The sequence below is a fragment of the Chiroxiphia lanceolata genome, chromosome 1, assembly GCF_009829145.1.
Source record: "Chiroxiphia lanceolata isolate bChiLan1 chromosome 1, bChiLan1.pri, whole genome shotgun sequence".
Lineage (NCBI taxonomy): Eukaryota > Metazoa > Chordata > Aves > Passeriformes > Pipridae > Chiroxiphia > Chiroxiphia lanceolata.
This window is the reverse complement of record NC_045637.1, coordinates 44,207,528-44,223,086: the sequence shown is the minus strand read 5'-3', so window position 1 is coordinate 44,223,086 and position 15,559 is coordinate 44,207,528. Positions and strand designations below refer to the sequence as shown.

The 15,559-nt window shown below is 39.4% G+C and overlaps 1 protein-coding gene across 1 annotated transcript in view; it reads right to left on the bottom strand.

Moving 5' to 3' along the window:
- The window catches only part of NOL4 (nucleolar protein 4), a 187,008-nt gene that overhangs the window by 133,901 nt on the left and 37,548 nt on the right, over positions 1-15,559 (bottom strand). The window contains 3 exon segments of the mRNA XM_032704663.1: positions 3,075-3,207; positions 7,337-7,449; positions 7,961-8,072. Coding sequence (XP_032560554.1) covers positions 3,075-3,207; positions 7,337-7,449; positions 7,961-8,072 — 358 coding nt within the window.

The window sequence follows — 15,559 nt, the reverse complement described above, 5'->3', positions numbered from 1 at the left end:
TCTCCACACTTTTCATTTCTTCCTCAATTCCCTGTTCCCTTTCAACCTAATATTCATACAAGGAATATTATGAAGCCTCAGTCCATTTGCAGAGCCCAGGACTTGTGCAGTACCAGCACCCACCTACTGTGAGCAAATATGCACCTTCCATCTCTGTGTCCTCCTCCTCAGCATTTTTCTTACCTACCATGGCATTTCTGGGCGAAGAAGCCTATTGCTTTCAGCTGATACTGTAAGTTGCTCATACTTCCATTTGTTCTATTTAAGTTTAAACAACCTAACCATGAGAAACAGGATGCAGTATTAGACTGGAAGACTTTCAGAAACCTCAGGTCAAATGAGCTCTCTAATGGAGTCCCAAAGACCAATGCCTGTTTAAAAAGGATGCAGGTATATCCTCAAGGGACAAGGGTATGAAAGCATCTTATTCCTTTTACATAGACAGTGTCAGCATTCTGATGCTCTGACAAACTGAACCAGAAGAGGAGCCTCCATCTGTCCCTCAGTGGCATGGCCCATCTCACTATTATGTTCCTCTAGGGTACATAGACTCTGTTTATATTCTAGTATCAAAAACAATTGAAACCCCTGGGAAAAAAACAATGGGTGACCCAAAATATTCTCATGCTACCTCACATGGAAAGCCAGGTAAGCAAAGTAAAAAAACACATCACTTTTAGGTACACCAGACCTGCCACTAATCTACCCCAGGCAGCAGTTTTCCTAATGATTCCCATTAGCAAATCATTCTTCCAAAGAGGGCATGCTTGGGGCAGCAGAAGACCTGTGTTGTCCCATTCTGCCACAGACACCATTTCCAACTGTGTGCACAGGCAACCTTACACAACAGTAACTTTCACCTGCCAGAATGCAGCAAACACATTTCAGATGAGCCAAATGCCAAGTGTCTTTATGGACTGAATGTGATGGCTGACATAAACTTTTATGGACGTACAGAATGTTTGAGGGAAGGGAGCAAGAATCACTTTAGACACACAGATTCATGCTTTGGTGATGATTTTGGGGGGTGTATGCTATAATTTTGTATAAATTTGTAAAATTTTACAGTGCAGCCTGTGACAATAAAAGGAATTGTACGGCTAAGTTCATTTGAGATCCCTTTTATTTCCCCACCTTTCTGTTCCCACTTCCATCCCTCCATCCCTCATACTCATCTTTCTCTTCCAATCTTCTTTTTTCTTGCCCTATCATTCTTCTTACGTCCCCCCTTTTCTAATGTCTTTCTGTTCCTTCTTCAGCCTCTTCTCCCACATCTGAAACAAGAGTGTTGCTCTAACTAGCCACACTAGGTTTGCTACCTAACAACAGCTAGCAAAGGAAAACCATGAAACCAGAAGAGAACTGCTATTTCAAATCCCTCTATCAGCAGATGCTTTAGCAGCAGATGAAGCAAAAAATAGGATTGCTTTAGGAAGGTGTGCAAGTATCATCTGGGAGGAAGAGAAGGAAAGCTGAGAGATTTAAGGCCATTTTGTAAGATCACACTACCTGCAGTTCAAAGACCACAGTGCATTTATTTCCCATACATTTCAAATAGCAAGTCACAGATTTGTGGCATTTTATCATTCATACTTATGCTCTAATATGATTAGATGTGGCACTTGCATCTGGTTGCAGTAGGTATTATGACATGTATGACAGGCATTTCTTCACAGGTTACCGTACTGAGATATGGTTTTTATTTCAGACATACTCATGCACACAATTACTATTAGGAAACAGTATATATATGAAACATTGACTATACAACCTCTACAGCACAGTATTGCACTGAAAGCCAGATACATAAAAATGCCACCTTCCTAAGTATCCCTGAAACCTCTAACTTAGCAATATTATTATATTAGCCCTGTGAAAAGTCAAACCTCAACAGGAATGTGAACTAGCTTTCCATACATCATGTGCATCAGAACTGCTCCTTTAGTGAACATACATTGACAGAAATTAAGTTAAAAGTTGCACAAATTTTGTGGTAGCTTGAGGACACACATACAAAAGGCAGCTGTGGTTAGAACCTGGCCTGTCAAATTATCATAGACATCCTACTCCTTTATTTGTCCAGAGAGCAGATCCCATCAGCCACTATGTACTACACTCATTCTCATCTAAATATCTCACCAACTAGCATCATGATGCACAAATTGCAAAGAATCCAAGTTAACTGTCAAATCCCATATATTTAGTGTTCTAGAGAAATATAAGAAACACTTCTAAACTGGCACATATGATCAGGAAATTACCAAGTAACAAGTACAGGATGTCAATGTGTTGTTTCTAATACCAATAGAATAGACCTGCTCTTTGGGTGTTGTGGATTCATGTGTCACTCACGAGCCCATGACCACAGACCGCCACAGTCTGTAGTAGACAGGTTACTTGTGAGCTCCATAACCAAGGAAAAAGTTCATTCCAAACCAGGCTAATCTAACTGTTCTATAACAAGGGCTGAAATCAAAGACTACACAGCTGTGTAACTTCTATGCAAAGTAAAACTTTCATCTCTGACTAAGAAACTAGCTTTGTGTTGTAACCAAGAAATAGTTAACATTCAAATTTACAATGCTGTTCACTCCTTTTTCTCTTACCTCTGTTTCATTACTGGAGTTTGTCATTTTCACCCTTTCTTCTGAATATCGCATCCCAGTTCCTATCTCTCAAATATTATCTTCTGTCACACTACTCTCCCTCCTTTCAACCAGTAAAAACAACTTTCTCAGCTTTTTGGATTGCCTCAGAAAGGTTTGAGTTTCATTTCCTTTTATGTCTGTGTATGGTCACACACATACACACACACACATATATATATATATGGTAAAATAATAGTACTTAATATATAATGGTTGAAGCACTCACCTGTTGCCTAAGCAACAAATAAATTAGCCTGCAAAAACCCCAACTTCATCCTCTTCACGCTGAGATATAGGGAACATATATTTCAAATTACCTAATGAAACACCATGAAGAAAAGGACACAGCAGGTACTAAATGAAAGCACAGAGTGGGAAAAAAAGACAAGGCAATGCTGCATATTCCATAGGAAATGGGAGCCTTACCATCCTGCTGGCCCTGGAGGTTCTGAGGACTTTGCATTCTCTCCTCCAGATTTGAGCTGAGGTCAGAGTTCACAGCTGACATCCTAGTTGAGTCACTCATATCAAACTCATCACTTTCTATAGAGCTTTCATCCTGCAAATGGAAAGATTCAGAGACATGTCAGAAAACATCATACACTCTTCACATTATCTGTGCACTTCACTCTCCTTCCATTTGTTTCCCTCACTCCTGGTGTGTAGCGTAATCATGCTAAATCTTTGTGTATATAAGCAAACAAGCAGAACACATAAAGAAGAGCAAGGAAAACACTGCATTATGATGACAAATGCAGCTTGTTCAACCATGAGGATACTCCATTACCCCACTCTCCTAACTGTTTCCACAGTATTTTTCAAAAAAGTACTGGTAACTAGAGACCCCATAAGTCCTTGTTATTCAAATTAGATTGAGGAGACCTCTCTACATTCCCGGCCTGGAATCCTCTACTTTTCCAAGTGAGGTCTGTAATGCTGTGAATGACCACTGTCCTGGTTGTGGCTGGGATAGAGTTAATTTTCTTCTTAGTAGCTGGTACAGTGCTGTGTTTTGGATTAAGTGTGAGAATAATATTGATAACACACTGATGTTTTAGTTGTTGTTAAGCAGTTCTTACCCTAAGCCAAGGACTTTTCAGTGTCTCAAGCTCTGCCAGCAAGCAGGTGCACAAGAAGTTGTGAGGGAGCATGGCCACAACAGCTGACCCAAACTGCCCAAAGGGATAGTCCATACCACGGAACACTGTGCCCAATGTATAAAGTGGGAGAAGTTGGCCAGAGGGGGCCAATTGCTGCTGGGAGGCTAGCTGGGCATCATTCAGTGGGTGGTGAGTAATTCTATTTGGCATCACGTGTGTTTCTTGGGCTTTATTCCTCCCTCCCTCTCTCCTTTTCATTACAATTAGTAGTAGCAGTAGTAGTAGTATATTTTACTTTGTTTAAATTATTAAACTGTTCTTATCTCAACCCATGGGTTTTTACATCTTTCTGATTTTTCTCACCCATCCCACCAGAGCAGGGAGGGGAGTGAGTGAGTGCCTGCATGGTACTTAGTTGCCAGCTGGGGTTAAACTATAACAACTAAACTCACATTAAGACATTTCCAAATGACAACTTGACCTAGTAAGAATCCAATATCAAATTCCCTTGACATGATGTCACCCTTACACTGTTATTCTGTTTAAAGAAGCATCTATGAAAATTATACAGCTTATAACAGTTCTGAGCATGGTCAAATGACAGTCAATGGCAAACCAAAGTAATATAATCACATGAGAATCATTGCAAATTTATTTTACATTATACATCTTTAATATGATTTATCCATCAAGTTTAATTACTTATGTCCCTAGCAGCTAACTAGGAATGATAACAAAGGGCAAAAAGTCAAAATCCTGATCATTGTCCCCATTTATAAAAGCAAAACAGTTTTGGACTTAGTCCAGAAAATGTTCAAACAGTTGTTTGACTTCAGTTGCTTCAGTCCCAATGAAGTTCATGTGTCCACTCATGGATTAAAAATTAGGCATCCGCAAGTCTTGCTCTGTAAATCGCTGAGGCAATGTACAAACCTAAGGTGATATATTTTCAGTAACAACTTTGCTGAGATGGTTACTCCTGTTATGAAGAACAGTATTTTTAAGAACTTAGAGAAAAATATGTCAAATAATTTTGTATCCCCTGAAGATCAGTTTAAAATATTTCTCCAATTAATTTTTTTACATTTTTTTAACAAAACCAGAACTGACAGAATTCTGACTATTTTTCTGAGTTGCTCACCAGAACTGACGTAGAAAAACAGCAGTCTTTAGAATATGATTTACTATGTACTTGTTATGAACTGGTTACTACAGATGTGAATATAGCTGCTTTCTTCTTTCTGAGTGCTTAGCCCTACAAGTTCCTCTCCTGAGTCTCAGCAATGTTTCCAGTTTGCGTGGGCATTCCTCTTGTTTTCAGAAAGCAAGTTCCCTGCAGTCATGACTCACGTTAAATTGGGATGAAGCACTGCCAAGTGCCATTCAGGAGCAAGAGCAGGCCAACACACAAGGTAATGACGTTCTGCACCATCACACCAGGACAATGACAATGAAATAAACATACCTTGTTCTCAAAGATTTGTAAAAAACTAAATGGAAGACTGAGGACTTATCTAGCAGGCATCTATCTGTCTTGCCTTACATAAGGAAGGAGCACCCCAGTTACAGAAGCAGCAAACACCCAAACACCGCCCTCACAGAAGAACCGTGGTGCCTCCCGTCCCAGACAGACAGGGCCAGGGCACATGCAAGCTGGTTCTGAAGTTTACGGAAAATGAACACTGCTTGTTCGAAGAGCAATATAAGGAAACAAACGCCCCCAGACCTTCTGGAATGCTGTGCCTCTACTAAAACACAGGGGTATTTCTCATTGAATCCTGCAGGAACCAGCAAGCAGCAGCTTACATTTTTCAGTTGTGAGGTCAGGCAATTTTCATGTGCTCCCAGAAAGGGAGCTCTGGTTGACTCTTGCATAGGTATAAAATGACACACATAGGCAGCTTCTGTTTGCCTCAGGTACTCTGCAGAATATCTCCACCTCACTTCCCAAACTGTGTATACATGTATCTGAATCTTCATGGACACGCAGGCATGGGAAGAAAAGCTGGCATCCTTATACTAGCTGCAGCTTGGCTCTAAATTCCCACACAGTGATGAATTCTTCTTTTAGATGAAGCCTGTTTCCCTTTCATCGATGGCCTCAGCTTAAAAATGTTGAATCAAGAATGAGAAAATTAGGAGGCTTTCAGTCATTGTGCTAGCTAGTTGTGGGATCCAAGTTTACTCCTGTCTCAATTCCACCCCCTCCACAAGAATACAGATATGATAGATGAAACCTTGGAAACAGAGCTTTCCTACAAATTCAAGCATGTTTTTTTAAGTACATGAAATAGTTTGAACCAGAAATCCTGCTGCTTTGCTACAATATTTTCACTGTCATTTTGTTCTCAGGACAACAAACGTATGGCCTAGGGAAAAAAGCAAATCTTGGCAAAACTCTGCTTTGAGAAAAGACATAAGGATTGTCCTGAGAACTTTTCTTGTGCCCACTCTGCCCTGGAAATACACTATTACTAAAACATATAAAAAATTACTTCCATAAATCCAATACCACAGGCATTTCATACACAGTAACAACAGAGCTGCAAAACTGAGCTGGTCAGAGGAATACCAAGCAATGGTACTTCCTGCTGCCTCCATATCATTGCCACTGGTTTGTCTAGACGAAAAACTGGTTTAACGAAGATTTCAGTCATCAGATCAGAAAGACTACACCAAAACATTCAGGCTGTAGAAGCACGGTGGCAGGTGGTCCTGATGCAGCATGAGCATTTGACCTTGTTGTGGAAGTAGTAATTCTCAAAGGGAAGAAGTGGAAAAACCAAGGAGTCATTTAAGTCCTAACTCTACTGCAGGAATAAAGCTTCTTCTCTCATGCTACTTGAAACCCTGCTGCCAGATCCTGGAAAAGGGGCAGCATGTAATGTGGGACTCAATAGGAGGGAAAGTCGACCAGGATGTATTTGTGCACAAAGAACTTTGAGTTGGGAATCTCTCCCTACAAACTCCCCAACTGAAAAACAAAAAGGCAAAAGCCAGAAAAGGATCGTGATATTCTAGAAGAGTGATGAAATCCCCATTCTATGGACTGTTGAATGATTCATGAAATCTCCACCGATAGTCCATACACACTTATTAGGAAAACAAATCTGGCTGACTCTGCAGAAGTTGGGAGTCAATCAGGGTCTTGACATAATTCAGTCACTAAGTTTGATTTTGAAGGTTTTCTTTATTTAAAAATGTAGTCAGGCAGAAAGATGAAGAATGCAGAACTGCTTTTTGGCTGGCACATAGCTGAGCTTCTATGTGGCAGCTCAAATGGTAAATGAACAAATTTTTAGCAAAATGAGGTTATTACAAATAATTCAATAGGTGCCATTCATTTGATGAAGCACTTCTTAAGATGTGGAAAAAATCTGAATAAATCAGAAAGTTATTTTTGAGAAGAAATAAATATAATTCAACCTCAATTCTCTCTGAAGAAGCTTGATTCTCCATCTACTTCTCTTCCATCTTTTTTCTCTCTTTTTATTCAAAATTTCAAAAGCAACTCCTATTCTTACTTATTAAGGTTTTTGCCTTAAAGATTTCAACAGAAAACCAAACTTAAAAGATTTCCGGTTTTACCTCATCTTGTTGTGAATTTAGTAGCTGGAGCTTCATGTGTTTCATATAAGCCATAGTAATGGGCATGTTGTAATCAATCATACTGGTCACCAAAGTTGGAGGTTTTCCATTATCTGCAACAAAAATAGTTATTATGCATTATACGTTAATTGTGGAGGCTATGTCAGCCTACTCTGCAGTCAAAGTCAGACTGTTATGTCATTTAGTTCTAACTTTGGTATTTTCAATCCCTTTTTAGGCTGTACAGATGGAAGTCTCCCAAAGAAAAAGCAAAAACAAGTTCAAACCCTGAAAAGTGATGTGTTCTTCTACCCAAGTGACTCCAGCACATACACCCTATCTATTCCTTATGCTTACGCCCCAATATAAACATTTCTGTAGCAAAATAAATTGTTTCCTCCAGATAAAATCATCTTTCTATCAAGGGTGCATATGGTATTACACTCCATCCTTAAGTGAAAGCAGAAGATTCACTACCTTCCAATTTAAGTAAATGAGATGATCTGACTTATTGAACTGTTCCAGTCTACCAAATTTTTATGAACCTTCACTTAAGCTAGGAAAATATAAGTGGGTATTAGAAATAAAATTACTTTACATCCCACTATTTGACACTAAAACTACCTTTATGATCCGCTCCATCTGGATTTAAATGCATTCTTTTCTGGCACTCTGAGCAGCTCATTAGAAATCGTGTCACCGCTTCTCTCGGTAGGAAGGCATAGGTCTCTGAAATCTGAAATGAATAACAAAATATAGGTGTTATTATATAAGCTGATTGAACATGATTTAACAGAACTGATCATCATATTTCCAAATAAGGCATATTATCTTTTAATGCCAGGAAGCACAATGAAAGCATGTTCTGCATACTATGTAGGATTTCAAGAAACATCTATCCAATCTGCCTATTTATCATCTAATGGCTCCTAACAGTTGGTACTGAACAAAATTCCACTTATATCAAAAGGAGGGTTGTTTTGTTTACAGTTCTTTTCGAATTCCTTTCAGCAAAAAGATTCATACGTAACAGCCACCCTACTGTGGAATGTTCTAAAAAAAAAGTTGAAAAGAGACCTCTTTTTTTATGCCAAAAGAAGAAAGTGCTTGGCTTCTGTGCTCTATACATTTTTGTTGTAACAATACGTAGACAGATACAGGACTCAGCAATGACAGTTTCCTTACTATTTTAACTTTGTATTTAAATGTTTTGTGAAAATATTCTTGGAAAGCTTGTGATTTTATACTATGGAGTAAATATGCTATTTTTACTAACAGTTACAGAATTTGGGAATCAATTGATTTTAAAGACTGTGTTTTACCTGGAGATACCTTGAAAAAGTTTTAGTTGTTTCCTGGTTCAACATTTTCATTCTTTCCAATCACACACTCACAAGGAGGCATCAGCGGGATTATTTTTCTTTTTTGAAAGGGGAGAGGAAGAAGCAGATATTGCTGGTTTTAAAGATTGCATTCCCCCCACCCCCAAGGATACATATATCTTTATAGATATCTTGCCTTGCTAAGAAGGACCTGGAAGTTGATGCCAAGCTGAAAATGAGCTAACAGCATACTCTCTGATCACAGATAAACTACATTTCACACTGGCTATGTTAAGTGTATGGCCAGCAGATCAAAAAAAGTTATTGTCCCTCTCTACTCAGTACTGGTAAGAAAGCAGCTGGAATAATGTGCCCAGGTTTCCCCTCACACTTCACAGTTCCCCTCCACACCTGAGGAAGGCTGCTAAGAAGCAGGAAAGGGCTCTGCAGTAGGCCACCACAGCAGCTTTGACCTAAAGGAAACCTTGAATGAAAGGCTGAGGGATGTGTATTTGTTTCATGTAGGTTATGAGGCCGAGAAAGATCTAATCATAGCCCACCACTGCCTGAATGGGAGTTAAAAAACTGTAGAGAAAAACTCTTCAGAGTGTAAAACCACAAACAACAGCAACAACTGTGGCTTGAGACATTCAAACCAGACATCAACAGAAAGCTGTTCCATTGCACTGGAACAGCTTTACCAGATGGGTTAAGTTGGATGAAAACATTCAAACTTTGATGTTTTCAACTCAGTAAAGACAAAGCCATGGTTTTTCTGTGATTCATTATATATGTTGATGTACATACGCTGAACAGTGCAAGTGTTGTAAGGAATCTCGACCCTTTCTTTTCCCGACTAAGGTGGTTATCTTGCCATGGAGATAATCCTTAAAGAAAGACAAAGTCCCAGCAAGAGAGATTAAGAGAGTCAATTGATAATCTGCTTGTACTCCCTTACTGTTAAACCTACAGCAGGATTTGATTTCCTATCAAGCACTAGGCTGATGCAAGTCTGTAGGAAGTACGGGAGGATGGAGATGGGATGTATGAAACTGCGGCTACAGAAAAGACCGGATAACTTTCTTCAACTGGATGCAAATGGGATTACATATTGTCCAAATCACTCCTGCCCCTCACAAGGGTACTAAGCGGAGGAAGAATGGTCCATTTTAACTCTCTTACACTCTTCCACTCTGCTTGTCACCTACTTAACCTGTGTTGAAAATTAGGTTTCCTAAAACTCCATGGACCAAATTTATCAGTTGACAGTATTTTGAAAAATAGGTGCAGATCAAATTAGCATATGTTGATACGACATGTGTCATGGCAATATATGGAAATGGTGCGCTATAAAATTGGAATGCAAATTATACCATCATGTTTATAATATTGCTGGTTAGGCTGTTTATTTTTGTCCTTTTCTTATATATCAGAAATCTTATTTTGGGAGGGACAAGAGGATTAGTATAAAAGCAAAAATTGTTCTGTGATTATAATTGGCAAAGATATTTTTTGGGCCTGAAACAAATAAAATTACAGCATTAAATGAAGTCACTTTTGAATGGGAGATCCTACTAAAAAATGTATTTTCAGATTTTTTTCCCTGTTTTTTATGCCTCAGAATAGATGCTTATTTACCTTTCTAAATATGAAAACACTCCTTTATGGAATCTAAAAGAAAGAACTTAAAATCAGATGAAATTTAGCATTAAGAAAATTGGTAAGTGCGCATACACAACAACCTTTCTCTTACAACATTTAACATGTTTAGCACTATATTGAAATTAATGGAGCCTACCCACGGATTCATTAGTTGCCTGCATTTGATAGGAATGCTCCATTTATTATAATCAAGCATCTCTGTCAAAATTCCAGTTCTGCTCAAACAAAATGAAAATCTTCCATGGAAACCAAGCGGGCTAAGGCCCAGATTTGATAGGTATGCTCTGCTGACTATAAGAGAACCAGGTTTTATAACTAAATTTGTCCACAGAGCAGATGCTAGTGTCTCCAACCTCCCACTGCAACACAGTTTTAAGGATGCCCTTCCCTAAATAACATCAGATTTCATCAACTTTCTCCCCTGTTTACTTTGTAATTTGAATCAATCACTTATATTCCTAGACTTCAGCTTGTATAAACTGGCATAGGAATAGGAATGATATTAAAATAGATACATAGGGGATATAACCCACAGCTTTCCTTAAGTCATCTTGCCTGAATATACAGGGGAAAAAAGCTCTTTCCAATTTTCAATGCCAGAAAGCTTACAAATTGCTCCCCTCGCCCTCTTGCAACTTCACGTTCCCAACAGTGCAGACTCTTTTTTGTCTTTCTCATTACAGAACAAGATGCAAACAGCCACTCGCTCCCTCTGGCCATGCTCTGAAACCAGCTGTAGTCAGGAAGCTCTCTAACCAAAGTAGCACAAGACTGAAGACAAAATCCTATATATCACCTCTCAGCAGAGTTTACCAGCTTGTGCACAAGACTGGACAGATGCAGTTCAGAAGCTGGTTTGCAAGTGTGTATTTCAGAGCACAACCTGGAGGCCTATGACACTTTTTAAGTAACTATACAGAAATACTTTAGTGGTCTGACCTCATCAGGAAAAATTGCTTCTGTCCTCTATTCAGTCTGAAAGAATGCACTAATGACTCAGTCCTTACCGATGCTGTATACTCTCACTGCCTTCATCAGCCCTGCTTCTAGCTGTCTTCTCGAGGCTATTAGCTACACAAAATATATAGCCAGACCATCTTATTATAAGTATACTTTTTTCAAATACAAAGCTCTAGAAGTATCCTTATAGGATTCCTTATTCTTACTAGTGCTTTTACTGCACATTAGTACACCTTCTGCTGCTTGTAGAGATGTGTTATCTTGTAACGGGATGTATTCCGTATCACAAAATAAGCAGATTCTAGCAGGTTGGTATTTAGGCATTGTGCACTAGGAATAGCTCTTACAGCTTTTTACATTGTAAAGGGAAAAAATATATTAAGAAGAAACTAGGCCTTTGGAGTATTAAGCAAAGACTGCAAAAATAATACAGGGTTTGTTTTAGCCTCGGAAATTACAAGATAAGAAGCAAACATTTCATAACAATACAGTCCATGCACACCTTCATTTATTTTGTTTTAACGCTGAACTGAGAGGAAAATAAAGTCAGTTGACTTCAGTGATTTCAGAGTCAAAACTTTTATGACCTTATTTCACCATTCCCAAGAAGTCTATGATACAGATTTTGACATGTATGAACCCATCCAAAACATCACCCAGCAATGAAGGCCTTTCTAGACCTGTTTACTGGATCCCATGAAGTGCACAACAAGGTAAGTAATCCACTACCTGAGCATGTAATCTGATTTACATTGGAGCTAAGCAATGCATGCCCTAATTGTCTATGGGAAGCCTATTGCATTCCTACTGCATCACTGCAGGCAGAGAAAATGGGTAAAATCTCCTTTATGCTCTCCAATATTCAGATGATTTAAGTGCAGAATGTTGTGATGATGTAGATTTCAGAGCTACATTTTTATTTGGAACGTTAACAAGTCCTAAACTGAAAGGCAGATTTTAGGACACATATGGCAGAACAGGAAAGACAAGTGTGAGGAGAGGGAGTGAAATTTTGCAAGTGAACCTATTAACCCCTGAAGAATTAACATGGAGAATGCATGTGTAGTCTGGAAAGATGTGTCAGAATAGAGACTTTGTGTATGTGTTTGTATTTTTTTAATTAAGGAGGGTAAAGGGGAAAAGATGATCTAAAGAAGACTTCCAAGAGGAAGGAAAGAGAGAGAGACGATAGAGAGTGAAGACGGTAATCTGTCCTGGGCCCACAGCCATCGAGCCAGGTGGCAGAAATTGGTTTCTTGATGATGGGAGGGTGAGCCAGCCAAGGAAAGTCCTCTTCTTTCCTCAGCAAGAGGTCAGAATAGAAGACTGACATAGAAAAACAGATATATTACCTCTGGGAGTTTTATCAAGAGCTCACTACCCTGCTATACTGGGGAAAATGTTGTTCCTTCATGTGCTAAACTTGCGCTTCACAGCTCCCTTCCCTTCCCTCCCCATATAGCAAAAGTCATTTTCTGTGAGGGAAACGATGGGAAACGCCTGCTAATGGGACAACTGCCAGGACACTCAACACTCCTCCTTTGCACAAAAGCAAGAACAACCCATAGAGTAAAAGTGCACAAGGCTTGGCTGTTTCATCACGCACACAAGAACGGCAGGGATGCAAGAATTTAAGCATGTTTAGGCTCTGCACAAACCTCAAGTTCTTCCCATTCTCCAAGGACAAGGTCTGCCCTATACAGAAACCAGTCAGGCTCCAAACCTGCTTTAGCCCTGTTTGATCAGGAAGGAGATGATAATTTTTCACAGTGCAACCTGTAAAAAATTTCTTCCCCAAGGAAAACACACCCATTGTGATGCTCAAAGGGGACTCACAAGCTTGTTCTGTTTTGGGAGGGAAAAAGAGTGACCCCATGTTTCAAAATGTGAGGAAGGCTTTTCTTAGGGTGACAGGAAAGAGGGAAGCTACTCAAAAGCTTGATCCCAAATCAAGAAACGTTTATTACCACAACAGCTGGATGAAGTACAGGACCCCAGATATTGCCCCACATCCAAATAAACTCCTGTCGTGCCTCAGATGTTACATATTTATGTAATATCTATCTGATGAGAGTCTTGCCTCAAGCTACTTTCCCTTGACACATCAATATCTTCCCCATGTTTTACAAGCCTGCTTCTCTACCAGCTCAGCAGCCAGGTAGCTTTTTTTCATTCGTGAGTTGGGAGTCTTATAAACTGACCCATTTCTCCTGTTCAGACATCATAGCCCTCACTCACAACTCAAGTTCACAGCTGTAACGTTTCAAGGCTTTGCACAGTGACTACTCAGGCTCAACAGGCAGATATTAGATCATCCTTCACAGGTAAAAAGTAGAATACATACATAGAATTTAAGGTGCTTAAGGTAGCTATGAGACTTTCACAAACAGTTCTCAGCTAGATGATGCACTTAGTTGTGGGAAAATGTGTCCAGATATAACACAGAAAGGTGAGGCACCTACTCAATCGTTTAAATGAATGAAAATCTAAAACCTTTTTTAAGAATATTAAACAAAGTAAGGAAAATAAAATCTGCTCTGAAATATAGGGCTTGATCACTAAATCTGGCCCAACTGTACCCATACCTGAGCCTGAGTGATAGCATAGACATTTTACATCCTCAGTCTCATCACAGACCATTGGTGTTTCTTGAAAAATGTAATAAGGCAATTTTTTCCTGGTTTGCACTGAATCACAGAGTTCTCCTGACAGCTTGAGCCTGCTGCATTATGCTGCTACTGTAGCCACAACTTTTCCCACTTACTCCCACCTCTGATATACCCCTTAGCACTCGTGTTTAAATTGTAGACATAGCTGAATAGTTTAAATCAAGAAATGTAGCTCTACAAAGGCACAGAAAGTCTGCTATGCACTTGTTGCATGTCTTTCCTAATATAACCAGTTGGATTGTTTTCCTTACTGCCCTGTGCATCCCTGTCCCCACTTTGGTGCCATGGTTCTCCTTTCAGGGCGGGATGCCTATACAGAAATAACTCCCTTAGAACAGAAAGTGAAAAATACTATCCAAAGCAATGCAGTTCCTCTTGGACACTTAGCTGTAGCAGCAACTGCTAGCAGAGATAGCCCTATGAGAATCCTTGATACTTTCTCCTGACCACATTCCCTGCATCAGCACATTTCACCACACCTGCTATGGAGCCTGGCAGAGGACCCAGGGGGAAAATGCATGACAAACCTGTTTGGGCACTTCTGCTTTCCTTGGCCCAAGGAACATGCTCTTTTCACCTTCCGCATCTTCCTAGTCACCTGTGCCCCTGCTGAGCAACTGCCTTGGCCAGGCCTTGTGTCACATATCCTGCCTTTGTGAGGGAATTATCTCCTAGATCAAGGCCCTCAGTGTTTTCCCTGTTTGTAAACTTCCCTGGGAACCAGGAAAATAGTTGAGATTATAAGCATCATATTAATTATTCCTTCAGTCTGGCAAACTCCGGACATGATTTAAAGTTCTTAGTTTCGTTTCACATATATAAGTCATGCCTGGTTTTTTGCTGGTGTAGACCTACCTACAGTTATGCTGGCAAGGAACACAGCCCATCAATCTTACCTTGTATACACATGAACTGAGCACAAAACCTACCAATTAAATAGGACACTCGCTCTCTTTTGCATATTTTCAAAGTTACTCTCCCACATCGTATACACAGACTTCGTACAATTCCCTTATGATGTTTTAGTGCGCTAAAGAAGAGAATGGGACCTTATTCTAAACTTAAATATTGAAGAACAGATACTTCCTTAATTTACCTATAGGGTTTGTGTCAAAAATCCCAAAGTTTGATCTTGATACATTGCTGCTCCAATTAAAACAGAAGGGCTCCTTTTCTCATACGCTGCTCTTTTAGAGGTACAAACTACCATATCCTATTTATCTTCCTGCACAGCTCTGCCATAGGAAGTCCCACACAAATCAATCAGTTGTAAAAGTGCCATTCATTTCCACACAGTTAACACAAACAAGGCAGTGCAGTTACAGATTCACCAATTGCATCTGTAAGCTGTTCTGAACACACTTTCAGAGACACATACTGATGTATATGAGCACTCCAGCACCCAGGGTGACTCCATCAAAAATTAAAAAGGCTCTAGTTATTCCTAGTTTGTTACTCTATATAAATGCAAACAATTGTTAATTAAGTCACCTTTGATAATTTCATTACCTTTCCAATCATACTTGAGTGTTATTAAAAATTTTGAGTGCAGGAGGTTCACTACTGAAAATAGAGGCTCACACATACATAAGCAAATTATGCACTTGAAA